At 24.9% G+C, this 24,003-nt stretch overlaps 2 protein-coding genes across 2 annotated transcripts in view; both read left to right on the forward strand.

Annotated features, from left to right (window-relative positions):
- The first annotated feature begins 2,400 nt into the window (after positions 1–2,400).
- Positions 2,401–24,003, forward strand: part of LOC111623080 — a 36,374-nt gene continuing 14,771 nt past the window's right edge. The window contains 13 exon segments of the mRNA XM_023365564.1: positions 2,401–3,383; positions 4,264–4,353; positions 5,748–5,996; positions 6,064–6,228; positions 7,185–7,374; positions 7,685–7,835; positions 7,922–8,082; positions 9,112–9,224; positions 14,099–14,288; positions 14,599–14,749; positions 14,836–14,996; positions 16,027–16,091; positions 22,547–22,813. Of these exon segments, the coding sequence (XP_023221332.1) occupies positions 2,447–3,383; positions 4,264–4,353; positions 5,748–5,996; positions 6,064–6,228; positions 7,185–7,374; positions 7,685–7,835; positions 7,922–8,082; positions 9,112–9,224; positions 14,099–14,288; positions 14,599–14,749; positions 14,836–14,996; positions 16,027–16,091; positions 22,547–22,813 (2,890 nt within the window). The 5' untranslated portion in view covers positions 2,401–2,446.
- Positions 14,104–23,886, forward strand: LOC111623064 (solute carrier organic anion transporter family member 1A1-like). Its single transcript, XM_023365546.1, has 5 exons — positions 14,104–14,288; positions 14,599–14,749; positions 14,836–14,996; positions 16,027–16,091; positions 22,547–23,886. The coding sequence occupies exons 1-5, from the start codon at positions 14,119–14,121 to the stop codon at positions 22,837–22,839; spliced, it is 840 nt and encodes a 279-aa protein (XP_023221314.1). The 5' UTR covers positions 14,104–14,118; the 3' UTR covers positions 22,840–23,886.

The following is a 24,003-nucleotide window of genomic DNA, read 5'->3' on the forward strand; positions in this document are numbered from 1 at the left end:
TATGCAATAGGGGTATATCTGTTAATGGCGAAATAACGGTTGCCCTATATATTTTTTAATTCCCACAATTCGTTGCAAGCTTTTAGTTTAATGTAGTTAAATATCTATTCAGAACAGACTAAATATAGGCTATAGAATAATAAAAGTAACTCTTTCAATCTTAAAAACACTTCATATTATTAAATTATATTCATATCAGTACGTCTGAAGTAATGTATTTTAAAGAAATTTAAATGAAGGGATGTTTACCCAAAAATTTCATAATATATTTTTGAATTCATAGAAATAACTTAGTTAAAAACACGTATTTTGTCTTCTAGAAAACATTATTATATTTAATTTATTATTTAAATAGAATTTTTACGAAATTATAAACATTTTCATTAGTTTATTTAGATTGAGTGTTGATACAAATGAGTTTTGAAAAGCTGATTAAAATTTACGTTCCTTTAAAACAAAATGTTATTTTTAAGTGTTTTTTCAAGAAGAATCATTACTTAATTTCTTTCTAACGTTTGATTTTCTGATAAGTTTAGCTATATATTTAACGTATATCCGCTTTAGATAATCAATAAGTAGTCATTTCGATGCAGAACGCAAGCCAACCGTGAAAAGGGGGAGGAATTATACTACTGTTGTGTAGTTAGCATAAGGAAACTGTTTTACCACCTTTGACCAATTCCAAGGTTGCTTCCTATTTGAGTAGTTTTTCGTTTGGAGTATTCAAAAGGACGTGCTGCGGCGACATAAATCCAAGTTCTGGATGTGCTGACCTTGATCCGGCTCAGTTTGTATGTCCTTCACCATGGCCCCAGATGTATAGATGCCAAGGTCTCAGCAACTGGTCTAAGAGAGCGATGTTTCGAACGTCTAGTGTTATATTAGTTTATATTAGAAAAATAATAATAATTTATAGGAATGTTATTTTGAAAATGTTTTAACTTGTAACATAACTTTCTATTTTTGTTAATTTTTCATCTTATAAACAAATCATAATTCATCCAATGTAAATAAAACTAACTTCAAAGTGGATTTATACGTCACCGAGTTTATTTAATAGATTTTCTTCTTCTTCTTTTTCTTCAATATAGAAAGAAATTAAGCTAAGAAAAGGAAAACAAGTTATGCAGCAATTCTGTAGATAATAAATTATTGATTTATTAAATATTTATAGGATAAATAGGTCAATGTTTCATCCAGGGCAGATTTTTTAAACAGTAAAGGAAAGCTATAAGATAATCTTTGATAAGTTGGGATTAATATAAATTATAAAGGAAAAATACTTGTTAAAAGTGTTCTAGTAGAAAACTAGGTGGCTGTTTTTGATCTGTTTACTAAGAAAGCTGTGAAGATTTTTCGATCGTTATAGAATTGCGCAGCACTACTATTACTACTACTTCTACTTTCATACATTTATAGAAAGTTTTATTCTAAATTACACTTATTCAGCTTAAAATTTAAAATAAAAAACACCAAAAATAAAACAACTTTTATTAATATTTTAAAAAATTAATTTTAATATTTAGTAGATGTTATTTATTAAAATGGAATCTGGTTCTATGAGTAATTACTTCATACTTGTAACGTTTTTAATTAAATAACACAAAAACTGCTGGTCCAATTTTAATAAAAATTAGAACATCAATTGAGGGCATAAAGACCACATCCTGTATCAATTTTCGTCAAACTATCCCTTATGGCTTAGTCGCAGAGGTCATTTATCTTTTTATGTCCCGGATTACAATGTGGTCCTTCCTTATAATATTTATACAGTATTTTTATACCCTCCCAATACCAATTACTACTTTAAATAACTGAGAGTTTGTATAATAAAAAAATGTCAATAATGTTACAACAATGTCTTAAAATAGTTTCAAATTTAAATACAAAGTAATTTGTTTCTCTGCCATAAAAACAACTGCAAAATGAAATAAACAGACTTTTCTGTTTAATACTTCTTAACTACTGATAATTTATGTAATTTTCTATTACATATATATATATATATATATATAGATATGATTTTTAGTTATTTACTGTAATTCCACTTATCTGATGAAAGGTTAATATATCTTTCAAGGTTATGTCTTAACTAAGGGACATACTAGGTCAATGGTATTCGATTAGCTAATGTGATCATTTCCCCGTTGTAGCTGTACATCTGTCCATGGCAGATTGTAAAGATCACTTTTATTATCTCAAGCATGTTCTTGAACTAATCAATATCATTGGAAATATATCTTACAAAAATTTGGATCGTTTCTTAATCATTTCCATTGACTATTAAGACAAATATCGATGATTAAACATAAAAAAATTAAGCACGTAAATTATTTTAAGAGCTTTTTTATTTAAAAACACCAATTAAGGCAAGTATATTTAAAAAATGAATCGATATGATTTATGAATAATTTTACATTCTTGTTTTTACAGATACTTTTCCATTATGGATTCACAAACTTTGTCGAATGACAAATATCCGGCAAACTCCATAAAGGAGATTCAGGATGGATTATTCATTAATGGTGGGCACAAAGTGGCCAATGGACAGAAAAATGGTGATTTACACATTCAAGAAATGGATCGATACTGTGATGGATTGAAATCGTTAGACGATCGACGTTCTTATACGTGTGGTCTATGGTCCTTCAAACCGAACTGGCTTCAAAGATTCGCTAATAAGAAAGCGTTTCTAGCAATATTTTGTTTGACTAGTGTATTGCAAGGGATGTATTATACTTATTTCGTCAGTGTTTTAACAACAATCGAAAAACTGTACCAGATTCAAAGCAAAACTACAGGAATTATCATGTCTGCGACAGAGATTGGACAGATCGGTGGGGCACTTCTATTAACCTATTATGGAGGACAAGGTCACCGCCCAAAATGGATAGCCTGTGGAATGATCGTATTTGCAATTGCTTCTATACTCTGTTCTACTCCACATTTTTTATTTGCAGACGTAACTCAGAACAGATATGTAAAGAATTCCAGTTCAGCAAATTTATTAGAATTAAAATCAAAACTTTGTAATTCGAAGCATTTGCAAAATAACACAGAATCGAACTATCATTTGAATAATACATACTTAAATAACAGTTCTGTGACGGTTTTAAATTCATTAGTTACTCTTTCGTTAGTTGAAACGGAATATAGTGAAGTATCCACAACGTCTTCGAATGAAGTTTCAATAACGAAAAATGAAATGAGTAGTAACAACAAATGTTTAGCTTCTAATAAAGCGGGTAATTTAGCACATACGGTTTTGACTATATTCTTCGTTAGTCTATTATTGATTGGAATAGGCGCAACGACCGTTTATACTTTAGGTATTCCTTATATTGACGATAACGTCGCTACCAGAGAATCTCCCCTTTATTTTGGTAAGTTTAATTTCAAAAAAAAAAGTTTAAAAATTTATTTTAATTTAATTACTGTTCTTTATAATATACAATTCTGTAAAATATAAAATTTTGATCAAAATACTGTAATAAACTGGTTTTCTAACTGAATCTTTTTCTTCTATTTTTAGAAATTAATTAAAATTTACTAATTCCGCAAGTTTTATATTTTGTTAAACAAATCAAAATTTTTAACATTTCCCTTGAAAATTTGTGACAAAATTATAAAAATATTCTCAAACACCTGTATAAAATTTGCACAGAATTATGAATATTTATCATAAATAAACCTAGATAAATTTTATTTTGGTTTTTTTCCTCGCTTTGCTTTTGGTTTAACCCAAATTTGAATTAACCTTAATAAATTTTATTATGACTTTCCCATTTTTCTTTTCAAAGCAAAAGTTAAATTAAAACTTGAATGAAATTATTCAAAATAATTTTGTTTATTATAATGAGATCATTACTCTTTAATATGCAACGTTTAACCTTTGAAATGATATATAATTGCATGTCGTGCACAATTTCTTTACAAACATTAACATATCAAAATTCTCATAACGAAATCTGAATATGAATTAATTTAGTTATATATAAAACAAACATATTTAATTTTTATATAAGATATTTTTAATTCTAACTCTATTGAACTCATATAAACATCAATTAGATTATTTAATTATCTTACAAATCAATTAAATAAAATAATAGTTTATGAATACTGTATTTTTCTCCGCGTGTCCTTGGCCTATTGTGATTAAACATAATCAATATCCTGCCATCTAAAATAATAAAAATACTAATAAATATTATTTTTGGCTTGTATGGTATCCAGATTGAATAAACATTTTTTTATATTTAGGTATTACTATTGGTGTAAGAATATTTGGACCAGTTTTTGGCTTCTTACTCGGTTCATTTTGTACTAGCATCTATGTCAATTTCCCTTTCGGTAAGTCTAATACTTTCTTTAATATAACACAAAGTAAATAGTCTTATATAAGTTTAGTTAAAGCCAGAAATAAGTTTACTAAGTAAATATAAATACACGGCAAAGTGACGCATCCGTAATTATCTTTGATATTTTGTTATTGACACTCGATGTCGCAATATCTAATTTCTGAAACTGTTGTTCTATCTACAGATATGACATCTATTATGGAACGCATACCGATGTAACTGCGACACACCCTTGAACTGTCTCAGACAAATACTTTTGTTCGTTATAACGATAACATCTCCTTAGTTAGTTAATTAATAAACACTGGCTCCAATTTACACTGAGAAAAGATTTAATCTTCTGATAGATGATATTTCTCGAATACATGATACCAAATGGGAGCTCGCCCTTTACATATTCTTAATGAAACATTCTTAAGACATTATAATGTTTAATATTTTAGTCTAATTGACATAATACAGACTAATTGGAGAAATTTACTTTAGAATGTTAAATTTTCATTAAATTTATCAGCATTAAACGTAACATTTTTTGAAGTTTTTATGAAAATCTAAACAGTTTCAGAAGGGAATAACAGTAATTATGAAGAAACAAATGCTTAAATATTATATAATTTAATATAACTTATCCCAATGTTTTATATAATAAAATATTATATTCTAATTAAAGTATACATACGTATGTTTGCGTACGTGTAGAGTATATACAGAATTATTTAAAAGTACTTAAATAATTTATGAAGAGTATCATCTTTATTATGATAAATATGGTATAATATATAATAACTTTCATGATTAATATATTAACATGTATTTTCTCATAAATATGATAATTTGAGGCTTTTATTATGTAATATAAAAGTTTATAAGCTATGTTAATTTATTTGTTATTTTAATATTTAAATTGATATCATTAAAAACCTGCATGCCATAATTAATCTTAATTTCTATTAAATAATTGATTTAATCATAAAATTTTTGAGATTGTATCGAACTAATATATTAATGACTTTAGAAGATAATAAATATATTAATTGCTTGGAATGTAGATGTTTCGTTTAAATAATTACTCGAGAATGCAATTGATACTTTGTACAAATAATAAAACGCTATTAAATTTCTATGATCGGAAACAGTATAAACCATTTAATCTCATAAAAATCTATAAAGAATATTATTTCAACTTGATAATTTATTAATATAAGTAGAATTTACTATATTGATATAAAATATAGTCTATAAAAATTAATAAAATTCATATAAATCCTATTAAATTTTCGTGAAAATTTTACTATAAAATACAGGAAAAACTAAAAAATGGTAACTTTAATTTATAATTGTTTCAATTCTAATATTTATTTTTAAAATAAAAATTTTTAATTATAGAAAGCCCTGGTATATCAAATAACGATCCTCAATGGATAGGAGCTTGGTGGTTAGGTGTTTTCATTGTAGGAGCAGCTCTCATAATTACATCATTTCCAATGATGGCTTTTCCTAGAAAGCTGCCACAGACTCACCACATTCACCACGAAGTAACAATTCATGCTAATGGAAGTGCCAATGGTAATGTTTGCAACAAATCTCCTAATCCATATGTTAGCAAAAAATCCGCAGAGAGACCGAGTTTGAGAGGTAAATCATTTCGATCATTAATTAAATTAGTCTCTTAAAATATTTTTAAGACCGTTTTTATTTTTAGATTTTCCAACTGCTATGAGAAGATTGTTGAGAAACGATATATTGTTATGTCGTACAGCGAGCAGCGTGTTACATATCTTACCCATTGCAGGTCTTTATACCTTCCTCCCAAAATATCTGGAGAGCCAATTTCAATTAACTGCCACCACTGCAAACATGATATCTGGTAATTATTCTTGTGATAAAATTAATTTTAACTTTAGAAACGGATTTTTTCTTCAACTAACCTTGAGTGATTTCTGCATATTCTCATGAACAATTTAAATGTTCTGAATACGTTAAATGCTTTCTAATTAAACAAAATGTGTGTATCTTCCTTATTATAGTATCATAAGTTTACGCTAATATAAAATCAATATCAGTCATAAATGTTTCAATATATATGAATCATTATCAGAAGCGTGTAGACATAACAACTAGCAGACTATCACATAAAGGATATCGTTGAGAATATGGATGATTTCACTCATCCTGAACAAATTCTACTAGATAAATCGCGAGATTATCTATTTTTATTGGGAAAAATAATTATATTTTGTTACATTTGCTCTACTTTATAGCTATGCTTGAAATTTATTTTTATATAATTTATTTATTTGACATTTATATGCCGATAATATAACGCTACAAAAATTTTAGACAGAAATTTAAATATATTAATTTAACTTTAGCACTTATAATAATAATAAAAAAGTATTAAATTTATAATAAAAAATATCGCAGATAAGCATTATCGTCAAATTAAAAAAAAAGTTAAGTAGAAAAATATATTTACTATTAAATTATATTAATTTTTACATAAAACAATTTAAACATATTGTAAATTTAATATAATTTTATATAAATTTAAATTTATTACGAAAATTTCGAAATGTAGAAGATGAAGATTGGCATTTAATTTCACTTTTTAATTTTATGCCTGAAGTTATTTTCATCAAACTTGAAATGGCTTCCTACATAATAAAATTTCATCTTTTATATCAAACAACTAAAATTATCTTTATAGGTAACTTATATAAAAATATAAAATAAAAATTTACATATAACTTTTTATATTTTTGTGTGCTAAAAAACATTATAGCGTGTTCTTATCATGGTTTTAAAAATGTATTTTATTTCAAGGCATGGCCGGAATACTTGTTATGGGTGTTGGAATCTTTGCTAGTGGTTCTTTTATGAGAAAATTCAAACCAAATGCACAATTCGTAGCCAGGTGGATAGCTGCAGCAGCTCTTGCTTATGCAATTGGCATGTTTATATTGATGTGGTTGGGCTGCCCTCTTAACAGCTATGTTGGACTGAATGTTGAAAGGTATGTATGCATCTTTCTCATTTTATATTTTATAAAAAATTTTCTATAAATTTGAGTTATATTTAAATAAAATTTACAAGCGAAATAAAACTGTCAACGTTTTAAATATAAAATTTTAAGGTTTTCTTTGAGTAAAATCAACTAATTCCTCTTTCGACTCACTTTCTAAACTTAGCATTGTTAAAAACTGCTTCCCATACAGAGTTTATTTATAACATCAGACTATTTAAATTTAGAAAAAGATAAAAATTAGATGCCGAAGAAACGTAATTTGATTTAGAATCTTAATATTTTTTAAATGAAATTTTAGCTCTACGATAAAAAACGAGCAGATATCTTGCAACGTTACTTGTGAATGCAGGTCTGGAGAATTTGCACCGATTTGTACCAGTGATGGTGTAACTTTTTTATCTCCCTGTTTAGCTGGTTGTACAACGGTAAAAGGTGTTCGCAGCGAACAAGTAAGTTAATTAAAATTTCAAAGAAATGAATATCAGAAATATTATTTTATATAATTTTCCAATAACAATCAATTTTATATTTTCAGTATTATTATGGAGAATGTTACTGCCTGGGTCCAAATGTCACAGCCACAAATGGTTTTTGTCCTTTAAAATGTGACAACCTTATATGGTACATCATCATATTTTCTGTATTTGTTCTCATACATTCCACATCTGAAGTCGGATCTATGCTTCTTACGTTGAGGTTGGTTGATCAAACAACGTTTTTTTTTTCTTTTTAAAGTTTAGAATATAAAAAATAGCATACATTAATAAAATAATTACTTTATTTACTCATTATAGTAACTAATTATTCAAAAATTGCCTCTATAATTATAAGAAAGTCTACATTTTCCCTATCTGTAATCGTTAGAATCTTTAAACATGTCTGTTAATTAGACACACTCACGCTTTTTGCTTCTCATACGTTGCTTTCGGCTGAACACTTTTAGATATAAATCTGTAAATTGGTAAAGTGTAGTCTACTGATTTATAATCTTTCTTTGAACATTGAATCAAAAAAACTTTCGATAGTTTATCTCTATCAAAAATTACAGATTGAATATGTCGAATTATGTTTATCTCCTATTCCAGATGAAAGTAGATCTAATTTCTAAACTGTAACCGATAAGGTCAAGGTTGATTTTGATCTGAAACAAAATCTTGTCCAAATAATTTCTTTGCCTTTGGTTTGTTGCCAAAATCATTATCAAGTACTAATTCTCAACAGTTCTATGAAGCCATGGTCACTCACATAGAAAATTGATATAGATTTACTTAATTACAAGACAATAATTTTTCATTAGTACAAATCTTTATCTTAACTTGTTATTTTGTAACAAAATTAATTGGTAACTTATCTTATAAACTGTAATTTTTTCCTCTTTTTTTTTTTTTTAAAGAGTTGCTCAATACATTCATTTCACCAACCTCCTTCATAATAAAGTTTTTAGTATAAACTAACTTTTAATAGATAACGTCACATGATTCTATTTAAGATCAAAATTCATAATTTATGTTCGTCTCAGCAAAGATAAGTTTTCACTTTGTTTAAATTAAAAATATGAAAGTTAAAAAAAAAAAACAAAGTAGCAAGCTTAAGATAGCATCTCTTCATTTACGTTTTATAGAAACATTTCTTCAAAGATATTAAATGCAAATTTAACATCAGTTTTTTCCGGACGAATTTATGTAAAAATCATTAAATATTTCATCGATTTTTTATTGATTGTAGATGTGTCGATCCTCAAGACAAGGCTATGGCATTGGGACTTATATCATTTGCCATCGGATTATTTGGTACGTATACATTACAACTTTCATTTTGTACGATTAATTATAATATTAAATAAAAAAAAATATCCTTTTATTTTCAAAAATTTTCAAACATGTAATTATGACAGCAAGCGATGCGTTAACATTCTCTTCATTATGTAGACTTCTTTATTATCTCATTATTCAAATTGTAAAAATCCAATAAAAGAAATTAATATTTTGAATTCTTACGAATCGAAAACAAAGATTATATAAATATACTATTTTTCACAATATTTTGTTAATTATAAAATCGAGTGTCAGAAGGTCAGTGATGCAAACCGCACCGGATGATTACAACATTTCGTTTTTCTAAAAAAGATCAATAATCTCTATTTATATATTTGAAACTTCCTAGAATCAGTTATTCAATAAGAATGAATGAATCATTCTTTATTACAGCAGTTTTTCACCTACAAAAGTGTGTGTACACCCCTTTTCCTAATGAAAACAATATAAACATATTAATTATTTTACATATTAAAATATTGCATCGACTGTTAAAAGATATCTTAGTCACTGTCCAAATTATCTTTAGATTGATCGTAAAATACATGACTTTGAAGTATATAACGTTATAACTATTTTATGATAATTAAAGAACATACAATTGTATTTTTTATATTGGATTTTATACGGTTTTATATAATAGATCTATTATTAAAACGATTTAATTATTATAATGATTAATCAATTTCGATATTGAAACTAACTCATTTTGTTAATGAAACTAAGTTAATAATAATGAGACAATCTCATTTATTTATTGGAATTAACTATAGAAATTATTGGAATTATAATAAAAAAAATTTCTTTATTTTTTAACATTTTTGAAAATAACTTCTTAATAAAATACAATAATAAAATCACTAATACATAATTACAGTATTAAAATTATTATTATTTTTCCCTCGAAATAAACATAGCGAACTTTTTAAATTAAAATTTTAATAATAAAATAGTAAAATTTAATAATTTTAACAGCCATATAAATTAATTTCGATAACGAAGCCTTTGACAAAAAATTGCTATACACATACTTAAAGGGTAATTAAATAAATAGATTTTTAATAAAATAAATAAAACAAGATAATAAATAAACACTATCGAACATCGTCCATTAAGAAGTAAATAAACAAATATGTAAATGTAATAATTTCATTACTATTGACATAATCTGGTAAAATCCCGTAATGTGTTGAGCAGTTTTAATATTCGTTTGTCATGCACGGTTCTATTTGGTAGTAGCAAAATTCCTTTAATGGCTCAACCGTGCGACCTACTTTCAACATCAGTGCGATTTTCAAATATCACATAATTAGATAATAAAATTATCCCTTATTTAAGTTTCCTTTTAAGATGTTAGCTTTTTTTATCACATTTATAAATTTGAATTCTCTTAGAGTAATGTCTCGCTTCCCATATTAATGTATTCGCCTCACGTTTCGGATTGATTGTATATCTTATAAAAGTATCTGAGATATTATCTTGCGCTGTTTTACGGCTATAAATGACAAACAGTGTGGGAAAGATTTTTATATACCTAAGAAGAAAATTATAGCTGTATCAGAGCTTAAAAAGTATATCAATACATCTGCTTGACGTTAAATGGATTTAAAATACGACTCGGTGAAAAGTAATTCGTCTTCTGTAACAGAATTTAAAAAATATAATAGTAAATAATTAAATTATAAATGTTTTAATGTGCTGATTATAACGCTACAATAAAGTATTAAATGCATTTTATGTTTAGTTTATGATGTAGAAAATAATGGTGAGTTAGTTAAATAGTAGTCCGATTACCCTGCTTATGATATTGTACGATAAGTATTTAACTTATTTCTCAATATTGCTGGTTTTTTAGAAGGTTTCGCCAAAGTTTAACTCATAAAGACAATTGTTGCTGAACCAACAAGTATAATATCTCAAATAAACGATAAGATCAATCATTACAGGATGTGCACACTTATAACAGGTCTGGTTTCAGCCAGAAAAATGCAAGCTTTAAGGATATTTAATGTTTAAAACATGTATTCAATTTTTAAAAAATGTGTAATACATTATGAAATTTGTTTTGATTATCGTAATTCCAGGAGAAGTTCACAAAAAAAAAAATTTATAAATAAATTTTCTGACGAACTCGTCTTATTATTAAACTCTATTTTCAGAATAATTTTTCTCTCTTTTCAATAGAAAAATCATATTAAAATTTCATTTTGTTTCAGGAAATCAGTGAAATAAATAATACAAAGTTTAAAACGTTTGCATTTTATAGTTAATTTAATAAATATATTTTATCGATATCACAAATCGCGAGGAATATATTTATACTGTTCATTTATTCATTTGAAATAAAACAGAAAAAAAATTTGTCTAGAGAATAAAAACGTGTTTTTATATTAAGAATATTCTAAAACAAGTGTTAAATGTGGTAATGTTTTTATAGAATTAAAAATAATTTAGTTTACTAAAAGAAAATAATCTGAAGAATGTTTTCAATTTCTTTTATTGAAAGTAAGACGAACTAATGAGGATAAAGTGAAGAAGACAAATTGATTTGTTTTCTCTAGCAGAAAGATTCTTTTAAAACATTCACAAAGTCTCGTTGTAGAATGAAAATAAAATAAAATAAAAACAAATTACAAATAGGAATTGACTTATAAATTTCATTCTACAACTCGTAGATATTCGTGAATAATAGACGAAGTTCGACGTGTCTTTTATCGATTCGTGTTTAAAGTGACAAATATCAATATTCCATGGCTACATTAACCATTTTCGGACTCAATAACGTGCGGATCTTGTTTTAATTTTTGTTATCTACGTAGAAAAATAACTAAAAATTTTCATCCAGTTGTTTTCGTCGCTCGAGTAATCTGATCGATAGAAAGATATTGTGCATGTCTTGGTGATTTCTATTGTTTAGTGTGATAGAACACATCGTAAAGTGTAACACGTTATTATTTTTATTGTTAAATTAACGAAATTATATTGGTCACCGTCAAGTAATTTTTTTTTATTTGAATTATTTTCTATCTTGCTTATTCATTGTTTTTGATTTTCAAGTTATTTAATTACAAGTTTCCTGTTTTACAATACTTCCAAAGTACACTCTAACATACGCATTTTGTATATTGATTTAATCAAAGTTTATTTCTAGAAAATTAACAGAATCATTAAATACATAAAAATTAAATATAATTAAATTTCCTTAATAATTATAATTAATAATAATAATTATAAAAAATCGTCTCGAAACTCTCATTAATGAATCGAAATATTTTCTAAAAGTGAATAATAAAATTAGTTTAAAATGTCATTAAGAATATTAAATATCTTTAATCTTTTTAAATACTTATTATTTATAATAATAAATATTTTTTTAAATGTAAAGACGATTTATTAAAATTCTAAATCATTTCATAGAAATATTATCATAAATATTATTCAAATACATTAATTATACTTATTAATTTGCATTTACGTCTACTTTATTACGTAAAATATTTTCTAAATTTACTTTAAAATGAATGAATTTAAGGTATTCATATTAAACGACTCATCATTATTTTAAAATAATAATTTATTTTTTAAATTTAAAATAAATTTTTCTATTGTTTCATATCATGATCACTTTTATTTTAAATATATTTATAAATCTAATAAATTAAAAAGTAAGTAAAAATTATTATAAAATAAATTCGATCGGATAGTATAATATTAACCTTATGGAACGTGAAATGGATAAGCAATTTAAGAATTCTAAATGAAAAATACTTGAAGGAAGAGGATCAAAAATGAAGACGATAGATAAGAAAACAAGAATGTATTTTAAGATGAAAATACTTTTATTTTCTGTCTGAAGGATAAAGATATTTATCAATTAGATTATTTACTTTCGGTTTTCCTTAATATGTTTTCGAAGCAATTTAATCATAAACAGGTATTTTTTTCTATTATTTTCTATAAATAAAGTTAAAGAAAAATTATAAGATCGAATGTTTTTCTTATATTTCTTTTCTCTATGTGTTTTCCTATATGTATTTTTTTTTACTAACGGAAACATAGTGAAAGCTATTGTATCTTTACAAAAGCTTCAACATAGCGTTGATCCTTAAGTAGAGCATTCAACCTACTCTAAGTGTTCTATCATTCAATAATCTCCTTTCGATTGATTTCTTTCCTAATATTTTCACGGATGACACTCTCTACGAATTTCTGATTGAACTTTTATTTCTATATTTACTTTATATATATATATATATATATAATACATCTTTTTTTTAAAGAACATATAGGAATATTTGATCATGCATGTCAACATTCCATTATCGATTACGTAGGTGGCTGTTTTTTTTTTACAACTTTCATCGATGCTGTTCGTTCTTTTTATTTTTGTATGGGATGTACTGTACACAATACATAATTTATCGAAGCTTGGGTTTTAGAAGCTCTAGAAACTTTACAGTTTAAAAAATAAAATAAAAAAAATACTCTCATATCGTGAGAAATCTAGCTTAGGAGAATTATGTGTAGAGTGGTTTTAAAGCTGGAGAAAGACATAAAACAGTCGTTGACAACATAAAAAGCGTGATTAGAAAGAATAAAAATGTCCCGTATATAATGTCAACGATCTTAATAAGTTTGTTTCGAAATTTTAACATTTAAATAAAGTATATAAAAATTTTAAAAAAAATTATATACTTCAGAAATTAATTACATAATTGAAATTTTATTTTTATATCCTACTCGTTTTTGCAACTTGTTATCACTCCTGTGGTAATTCTTAATAATATTCAATGCANGAAAAACAGAAAAATTATACATATAACTTTTTATATTTTTGTGTGCTAAAAAACATTATAGCGTGTTCTTATCATGGTTTTAAAAATGTATTTTATTTCAAGGCATGGCCGGAATACTTGTTATGGGTGTTGGAATCTTTGCTAGTGGTTCTTTTATGAGAAAATTCAAACCAAATGCACAATTCGTAGCCAGGTGGATAGCTGCAGCAGCTCTTGCTTATGCAATTGGCATGTTTATATTGATGTGGTTGGGCTGCCCTCTTAACAGCTATGTTGGACTGAATGTTGAAAGGTATGTATGCATCTTTCTCATTTTATATTTTATAAAAAATTTTCTATAAATTTGAGTTATATTTAAATAAAATTTACAAGCGAAATAAAACTGTCAACGTTTTAAATATAAAATTTTAAGGTTTTCTTTGAGTAAAATCAACTAATTCCTCTTTCGACTCACTTTCTAAACTTAGCATTGTTAAAAACTGCTTCCCATACAGAGTTTATTTATAACATCAGACTATTTAAATTTAGAAAAAGATAAAAATTAGATGCCGAAGAAACGTAATTTGATTTAGAATCTTAATATTTTTTAAATGAAATTTTAGCTCTACGATAAAAAACGAGCAGATATCTTGCAACGTTACTTGTGAATGCAGGTCTGGAGAATTTGCACCGATTTGTACCAGTGATGGTGTAACTTTTTTATCTCCCTGTTTAGCTGGTTGTACAACGGTAAAAGGTGTTCGCAGCGAACAAGTAAGTTAATTAAAATTTCAAAGAAATGAATATCAGAAATATTATTTTATATAATTTTCCAATAACAATCAATTTTATATTTTCAGTATTATTATGGAGAATGTTACTGCCTGGGTCCAAATGTCACAGCCACAAATGGTTTTTGTCCTTTAAAATGTGACAACCTTATATGGTACATCATCATATTTTCTGTATTTGTTCTCATACATTCCACATCTGAAGTCGGATCTATGCTTCTTACGTTGAGGTTGGTTGATCAAACAACGTTTTTTTTTTCTTTTTAAAGTTTAGAATATAAAAAATAGCATACATTAATAAAATAATTACTTTATTTACTCATTATAGTAACTAATTATTCAAAAATTGCCTCTATAATTATAAGAAAGTCTACATTTTCCCTATCTGTAATCGTTAGAATCTTTAAACATGTCTGTTAATTAGACACACTCACGCTTTTTGCTTCTCATACGTTGCTTTCGGCTGAACACTTTTAGATATAAATCTGTAAATTGGTAAAGTGTAGTCTACTGATTTATAATCTTTCTTTGAACATTGAATCAAAAAAACTTTCGATAGTTTATCTCTATCAAAAATTACAGATTGAATATGTCGAATTATGTTTATCTCCTATTCCAGATGAAAGTAGATCTAATTTCTAAACTGTAACCGATAAGGTCAAGGTTGATTTTGATCTGAAACAAAATCTTGTCCAAATAATTTCTTTGCCTTTGGTTTGTTGCCAAAATCATTATCAAGTACTAATTCTCAACAGTTCTATGAAGCCATGGTCACTCACATAGAAAATTGATATAGATTTACTTAATTACAAGACAATAATTTTTCATTAGTACAAATCTTTATCTTAACTTGTTATTTTGTAACAAAATTAATTGGTAACTTATCTTATAAACTGTAATTTTTTCCTCTTTTTTTTTTTTTTAAAGAGTTGCTCAATACATTCATTTCACCAACCTCCTTCATAATAAAGTTTTTAGTATAAACTAACTTTTAATAGATAACGTCACATGATTCTATTTAAGATCAAAATTCATAATTTATGTTCGTCTCAGCAAAGATAAGTTTTCACTTTGTTTAAATTAAAAATATGAAAGTTAAAAAAAAAAAAACAAAGTAGCAAGCTTAAGATAGCATCTCTTCATTTACGTTTTATAGAAACATTTCTTCAAAGATATTAAATGCAAATTTAACATCAGTTTTTTCCGGACGAATTTATGTAAAAATCATTAAATATTTCATCGATTTTTTATTGATTGTAGATGTGTCGATCCTCAAGACAAGGCTATGGCATTGGGACTTATATCATTTGCCATCGGATTATTTGGTACGTATACATTACAACTTTCATTTTGTACGATTAATTATAATATTAAATAAAAAAAAATATCCTTTTATTTTCAAAAATTTTCAAACATGTAATTATGACAGCAAGCGATGCGTTAACATTCTCTTCATTATGTAGACTTCTTTATTATCTCATTATTCAAATTGTAAAAATCCAATAAAAGAAATTAATATTTTGAATTCTTACGAATCGAAAACAAAGATTATATAAATATACTATTTTTCACAATATTTTGTTAATTATAAAATCGAGTGTCAGAAGGTCAGTGATGCAAACCGCACCGGATGATTACAACATTTCGTTTTTCTAAAAAAGATCAATAATCTCTATTTATATATTTGAAACTTCCTAGAATCAGTTATTCAATAAGAATGAATGAATCATTCTTTATTACAGCAGTTTTTCACCTACAAAAGTGTGTGTACACCCCTTTTCCTAATGAAAACAATATAAACATATTAATTATTTTACATATTAAAATATTGCATCGACTGTTAAAAGATATCTTAGTCACTGTCCAAATTATCTTTAGATTGATCGTAAAATACATGACTTTGAAGTATATAACGTTATAACTATTTTATGATAATTAAAGAACATACAATTGTATTTTTTATATTGGATTTTATACGGTTTTATATAATAGATCTATTATTAAAACGATTTAATTATTATAATGATTAATCAATTTCGATATTGAAACTAACTCATTTTGTTAATGAAACTAAGTTAATAATAATGAGACAATCTCATTTATTTATTGGAATTAACTATAGAAATTATTGGAATTATAATAAAAAAAATTTCTTTATTTTTTAACATTTTTGAAAATAACTTCTTAATAAAATACAATAATAAAATCACTAATACATAATTACAGTATTAAAATTATTATTATTTTTCCCTCGAAATAAACATAGCGAACTTTTTAAATTAAAATTTTAATAATAAAATAGTAAAATTTAATAATTTTAACAGCCATATAAATTAATTTCGATAACGAAGCCTTTGACAAAAAATTGCTATACACATACTTAAAGGGTAATTAAATAAATAGATTTTTAATAAAATAAATAAAACAAGATAATAAATAAACACTATCGAACATCGTCCATTAAGAAGTAAATAAACAAATATGTAAATGTAATAATTTCATTACTATTGACATAATCTGGTAAAATCCCGTAATGTGTTGAGCAGTTTTAATATTCGTTTGTCATGCACGGTTCTATTTGGTAGTAGCAAAATTCCTTTAATGGCTCAACCGTGCGACCTACTTTCAACATCAGTGCGATTTTCAAATATCACATAATTAGATAATAAAATTATCCCTTATTTAAGTTTCCTTTTAAGATGTTAGCTTTTTTTTTATCACATTTATAAATTTGAATTCTCTTAGAGTAATGTCTCGCTTCCCATATTAATGTATTCGCCTCACGTTTCGGATTGATTGTATATCTTATAAAAGTATCTGAGATATTATCTTGCGCTGTTTTACGGCTATAAATGACAAACAGTGTGGGAAAGATTTTTATATACCTAAGAAGAAAATTATAGCTGTATCAGAGCTTAAAAAGTATATCAATACATCTGCTTGACGTTAAATGGATTTAAAATACGACTCGGTGAAAAGTAATTCGTCTTCTGTAACAGAATTTAAAAAATATAATAGTAAATAATTAAATTATAAATGTTTTAATGTGCTGATTATAACGCTACAATAAAGTATTAAATGCATTTTATGTTTAGTTTATGATGTAGAAAATAATGGTGAGTTAGTTAAATAGTAGTCCGATTACCCTGCTTATGATATTGTACGATAAGTATTTAACTTATTTCTCAATATTGCTGGTTTTTTAGAAGGTTTCGCCAAAGTTTAACTCATAAAGACAATTGTTGCTGAACCAACAAGTATAATATCTCAAATAAACGATAAGATCAATCATTACAGGATGTGCACACTTATAACAGGTCTGGTTTCAGCCAGAAAAATGCAAGCTTTAAGGATATTTAATGTTTAAAACATGTATTCAATTTTTAAAAAATGTGTAATACATTATGAAATTTGTTTTGATTATCGTAATTCCAGGAGAAGTTCACAAAAAAAAAAATTTATAAATAAATTTTCTGACGAACTCGTCTTATTATTAAACTCTATTTTCAGAATAATTTTTCTCTCTTTTCAATAGAAAAATCATATTAAAATTTCATTTTGTTTCAGGAAATCAGTGAAATAAATAATACAAAGTTTAAAACGTTTGCATTTTATAGTTAATTTAATAAATATATTTTATCGATATCACAAATCGCGAGGAATATATTTATACTGTTCATTTATTCATTTGAAATAAAACAGAAAAAAAATTTGTCTAGAGAATAAAAACGTGTTTTTATATTAAGAATATTCTAAAACAAGTGTTAAATGTGGTAATGTTTTTATAGAATTAAAAATAATTTCGTTTACTAAAAGAAAATAATCTGAAGAATGTTTTCAATTTCTTTTATTGAAAGTAAGACGAACTAATGAGGATAAAGTGAAGAAGACAAATTGATTTGTTTTCTCTAGCAGAAAGATTCTTTTAAAACATTCACAAAGTCTCGTTGTAGAATGAAAATAAAATAAAATAAAAACAAATTACAAATAGGAATTGACTTATAAATTTCATTCTACAACTCGTAGATATTCGTGAATAATAGACGAAGTTCGACGTGTCTTTTATCGATTCGTGTTTAAAGTGACAAATATCAATATTCCATGGCTACATTAACCATTTTCGGACTCAATAACGTGCGGATCTTGTTTTAATTTTTGTTATCTACGTAGAAAAATAACTAAAAATTTTCATCCAGTTGTTTTCGTCGCTCGAGTAATCTGATCGATAGAAAGATATTGTGCATGTCTTGGTGATTTCTATTGTTTAGTGTGATAGAACACATCGTAAAGTGTAACACGTTATTATTTTTATTGTTAAATTAACGAAATTATATTGGTCACCGTCAAGTAATTTTTTTTTATTTGAATTATTTTCTATCTTGCTTATTCATTGTTTTTGATTTTCAAGTTATTTAATTACAAGTTTCCTGTTTTACAATACTTCCAAAGTACACTCTAACATACGCATTTTGTATATTGATTTAATCAAAGTTTATTTCTAGAAAATTAACAGAATCATTAAATACATAAAAATTAAATATAATTAAATTTCCTTAATAATTATAATTAATAATAATAATTATAAAAAATCGTCTCGAAACTCTCATTAATGAATCGAAATATTTTCTAAAAGTGAATAATAAAATTAGTTTAAAATGTCATTAAGAATATTAAATATCTTTAATCTTTTTAAATACTTATTATTTATAATAATAAATATTTTTTTAAATGTAAAGACGATTTATTAAAATTCTAAATCATTTCATAGAAATATTATCATAAATATTATTCAAATACATTAATTATACTTATTAATTTGCATTTACGTCTACTTTATTACGTAAAATATTTTCTAAATTTACTTTAAAATGAATGAATTTAAGGTATTCATATTAAACGACTCATCATTATTTTAAAATAATAATTTATTTTTTAAATTTAAAATAAATTTTTCTATTGTTTCATATCATGATCACTTTTATTTTAAATATATTTATAAATCTAATAAATTAAAAAGTAAGTAAAAATTATTATAAAATAAATTCGATCGGATAGTATAATATTAACCTTATGGAACGTGAAATGGATAAGCAATTTAAGAATTCTAAATGAAAAATACTTGAAGGAAGAGGATCAAAAATGAAGACGATAGATAAGAAAACAAGAATGTATTTTAAGATGAAAATACTTTTATTTTCTGTCTGAAGGATAAAGATATTTATCAATTAGATTATTTACTTTCGGTTTTCCTTAATATGTTTTCGAAGCAATTTAATCATAAACAGGTATTTTTTTCTATTATTTTCTATAAATAAAGTTAAAGAAAAATTATAAGATCGAATGTTTTTCTTATATTTCTTTTCTCTATGTGTTTTCCTATATGTATTTTTTTTTACTAACGGAAACATAGTGAAAGCTATTGTATCTTTACAAAAGCTTCAACATAGCGTTGATCCTTAAGTAGAGCATTCAACCTACTCTAAGTGTTCTATCATTCAATAATCTCCTTTCGATTGATTTCTTTCCTAATATTTTCACGGATGACACTCTCTACGAATTTCTGATTGAACTTTTATTTCTATATTTACTTTATATATATATATATATATATAATACATCTTTTTTTTAAAGAACATATAGGAATATTTGATCATGCATGTCAACATTCCATTATCGATTACGTAGGTGGCTGTTTTTTTTTTACAACTTTCATCGATGCTGTTCGTTCTTTTTATTTTTGTATGGGATGTACTGTACACAATACATAATTTATCGAAGCTTGGGTTTTAGAAGCTCTAGAAACTTTACAGTTTAAAAAATAAAATAAAAAAAATACTCTCATATCGTGAGAAATCTAGCTTAGGAGAATTATGTGTAGAGTGGTTTTAAAGCTGGAGAAAGACATAAAACAGTCGTTGACAACATAAAAAGCGTGATTAGAAAGAATAAAAATGTCCCGTATATAATGTCAACGATCTTAATAAGTTTGTTTCGAAATTTTAACATTTAAATAAAGTATATAAAAATTTTAAAAAAAATTATATACTTCAGAAATTAATTACATAATTGAAATTTTATTTTTATATCCTACTCGTTTTTGCAACTTGTTATCACTCCTGTGGTAATTCTTAATAATATTCCATGCAGAAAAGAAATATAAATAACTTTATAATTTATTATTATTATTATTGATTTTAAGTTAAATATTTACTTTATTTTTAATTTTAACGCTTGGTTTCGTCTTTGTGCAAAACTGATGTCGAGTTTCGTGTCAATATGCTGATAGGTTATTAAATATATAAGAATATGCAATATTTTATACTTAATATTCTTTAGAAAATATTATGTAAATCTCGTATTTATATTAAATGAATAAATAAGAAATTTCTCTATTTATAAATTATTAATGCCTACCACATTTGAAAATATTACTTTCATTTAATAAAAAAATTCAAAATACTTTCTACATTTATAATTTAATCGTCATTTGGTTTAAAATTATTTTTATTTTAAAATTAAATTAAATTAAATTAAATTCTTTTAACTTTAAAAAAATATTATAATTAGGGATATTATCGTTAAAATTTATTAAGATTTTTTATTAATTGTTTTTATAATTTATTTAATATTAATCTTAAAAAATAATAAAAATATTTTCATGCTTCGAAGAATTTAAGTTAATTTTTAAAATATTTTTAACGTTTTTAATTAGTTTAATTTTAATTTATAAAATATTAAAAAGCAAGTTTTTTGTAAAGTAAGAGGAATTTTTAAAAATAAATTATGATAAATATAAAATGATTAATTAAATTATTACTAAAGAAAAATTTTATTATAGTTGTTGAGAAATAATTTAGAGATTAATTTAAAGTATAATTAAAATATAATAAGAAATTAAACACAAATTTTTTCGTGTATAGAAACAAAATAATATACAGTATATATTTTTTAATGGGGAATTTAAACACGAGATAGGAATTATAAATGAATATTAATAATTCAGCGTTAGAAGTAAAAATTAAATTCGCAAAATGATAATCTTTAATGAATATAACTTTTACTTTTTAAAATATTCTTGTTACGTAAGAGAAAATAGATAAGTTTTTCTAAATTTGTATTTGCCTATCGAAACAAAGAGAAAAAGTTTTAAAAGTTGTATTATTTTACTTTAAAATTTTTTATGTTTTATGAAAATTTTAGAACAAATAACAAAAATAGATAAAATTTTAAATAAAACATTAAAATTTTTATATAAAATTCATCATTAGGCCTATATATTATTTTCTTAGAATTTAAAGTTTTATATAAATACATAGCACCATTTTTAACGTATTGAATAATTAAACTGGAATTATTTCAGTATTAAAGACAAAATAATAACAATTAATTATATACATATTTATATTTTATATATAGTATATGAAATCTTAATAAAGTTATTTATAGAATAAAATATATTAGAAGGAAGTTAAATGTAAAATTTGATCATGTTTATGATTTGTCATTTAAAAAGATAGAAGAGTGCAATTTTTTTTCTATGGCACAATACTTTGCTATAATAGTACGAATCTTCAAAACATAAAAAAAGCTAAATTAAATAATACATAATTTAATAGAATTAGACACTTGTGCCATTTTTTCGATTACCTCAAAAGTTGCACCATTTGTTATTATTACTTTATTCTCCGCTGCTATATCCATTAGTCGGTAACATTGGTTTCGAAAAGCTTTATACTTTTTTCCCTTGTTTCCTTTATTTCTTAATGCAATTTCTTTACAGGTAATGTGCCTTGCCCTATTATTTATGGTGCTGTTGTAGATTCTGCCTGCCTATTCTGGGAGAATAACTGTGGAGAACTAGGAGCGTGTCGAGTATACGATCCAGCCAAATTCCGTATGGTCTTCCATGGAGTGACGGCAGTAATCATGATGGTGGCATTCTGTGTTGATATAGCTGTGTGCATCAAAGCAAAATCTATTCATTTTAATGAAGACGATGATGAAACCGACGATGCTGAAGAAACAGTACCGATGAACAATGTCCAATGTACACAATTTGAAACGAGTGTATAAAGGAAAAAAAGTGACATTTTCTTTATTCGTTTTGTAGATTATGATCCATTTTCGAGGTGCTATTAATGTACCCCGTGTCTTCTATGTATAGAAATTATTTAAGTGACAAATCTTCGCTCAACTTTATATAAATATGCCATATAACAACGGCTCAAAACATGCTATAAAAAAGTAATACAGAAAAAAAATCATTCGCGTTGTAACTTTCATAAATCTATGTAAATATGGTCAAAGTGTATATTATATTTACATTTCTGAAATGTGTTGTCAATTTGTCTCTAAAAAAATCTCACAAAAATTGTTATAATGTTTGACTGTAAATGAAGTAATTTGTTAGATTTCTAAATATTTATTCAGTTGATTTATTTGAACATATTTTAGTTTCCTAACTTTAGTATTATTTGAAAACATTTCTTAACCGTTCATACTGTTTTTTTTTCTTTTTTTTAAATAATAATATTATTATTTTAAGGAACGATAATCTATTATAATAAGTCCCATTAGAATGAAGGGGGAAAAAACCACAAAAATCAATATATATATTTATTTAAAAATATATAATTTTATAACTTCTTAATCTTCGTACATTCATAATTTCTATGCTTCAAGGTTTTAAGTCATCTCATTATACAGAATAAAACCTTGAATCTCATAATTCATCACTAATAATATGAAGAATAGATTTATTAGTTTATAAATAAGAAGAATTTTCCGATCTAGTCTTTAATGAGTGAATAGACAAGATTGGAATAAAGAGAAATGTCTAACAAGGGAGTATTGTATAAAAGTACAGACTAGAAATTATTTTAATGAAGGTTAAAGAATGATTGTAATGTGTATTGTGTACAAATGATTATGTTCCTTTCAAACCAAACTTCAACATTTATACAATACAGGTGCTATACTGTGATTTTAATTATTTTATTATTATTATTTTTTATTTTAAAATCGATAAATGGACAAAAACAAATTTTGGCACTGTACATCTTCAAATTCAATTCCACCAAAAACTTCATGTCCTTCTATCAACTTTTTCTCTAAAATCGATAAGAAAATTGAAAGCTCGAGAAGACTGGATATTGATAAAAATATCTTTTATCCATTGTAAATTTATTACACTTCATGTTTTTTAATTAAAAAAAACACAATGAGAATTTTATTTTT

Source organism: Centruroides sculpturatus, unplaced genomic scaffold, assembly GCF_000671375.1.
Source record: "Centruroides sculpturatus isolate CEXI.00-Female unplaced genomic scaffold, Cexi_2.0 scaffold237, whole genome shotgun sequence".
NCBI classification, from domain to species: Eukaryota; Metazoa; Arthropoda; class Arachnida; order Scorpiones; family Buthidae; genus Centruroides; species Centruroides sculpturatus.

Excerpts from the sequence above, each read along its gene's own strand:
- LOC111623064 (XM_023365546.1), top strand. The coding sequence starts at position 14,119 with ATGGGTGTTGGAATCTTTGCTAGTGGTTCTTTTATGAGAAAATTCAAA. Across the intron at positions 14,997-16,026 it reads TCTATGCTTCTTACGTTGAG|ATGTGTCGATCCTCAAGACA; the intron begins GTTGGTTGATCA and ends TATTGATTGTAG. Across the intron at positions 16,092-22,546 it reads ATTTGCCATCGGATTATTTG|GTAATGTGCCTTGCCCTATT; the intron begins GTACGTATACAT and ends ATTTCTTTACAG.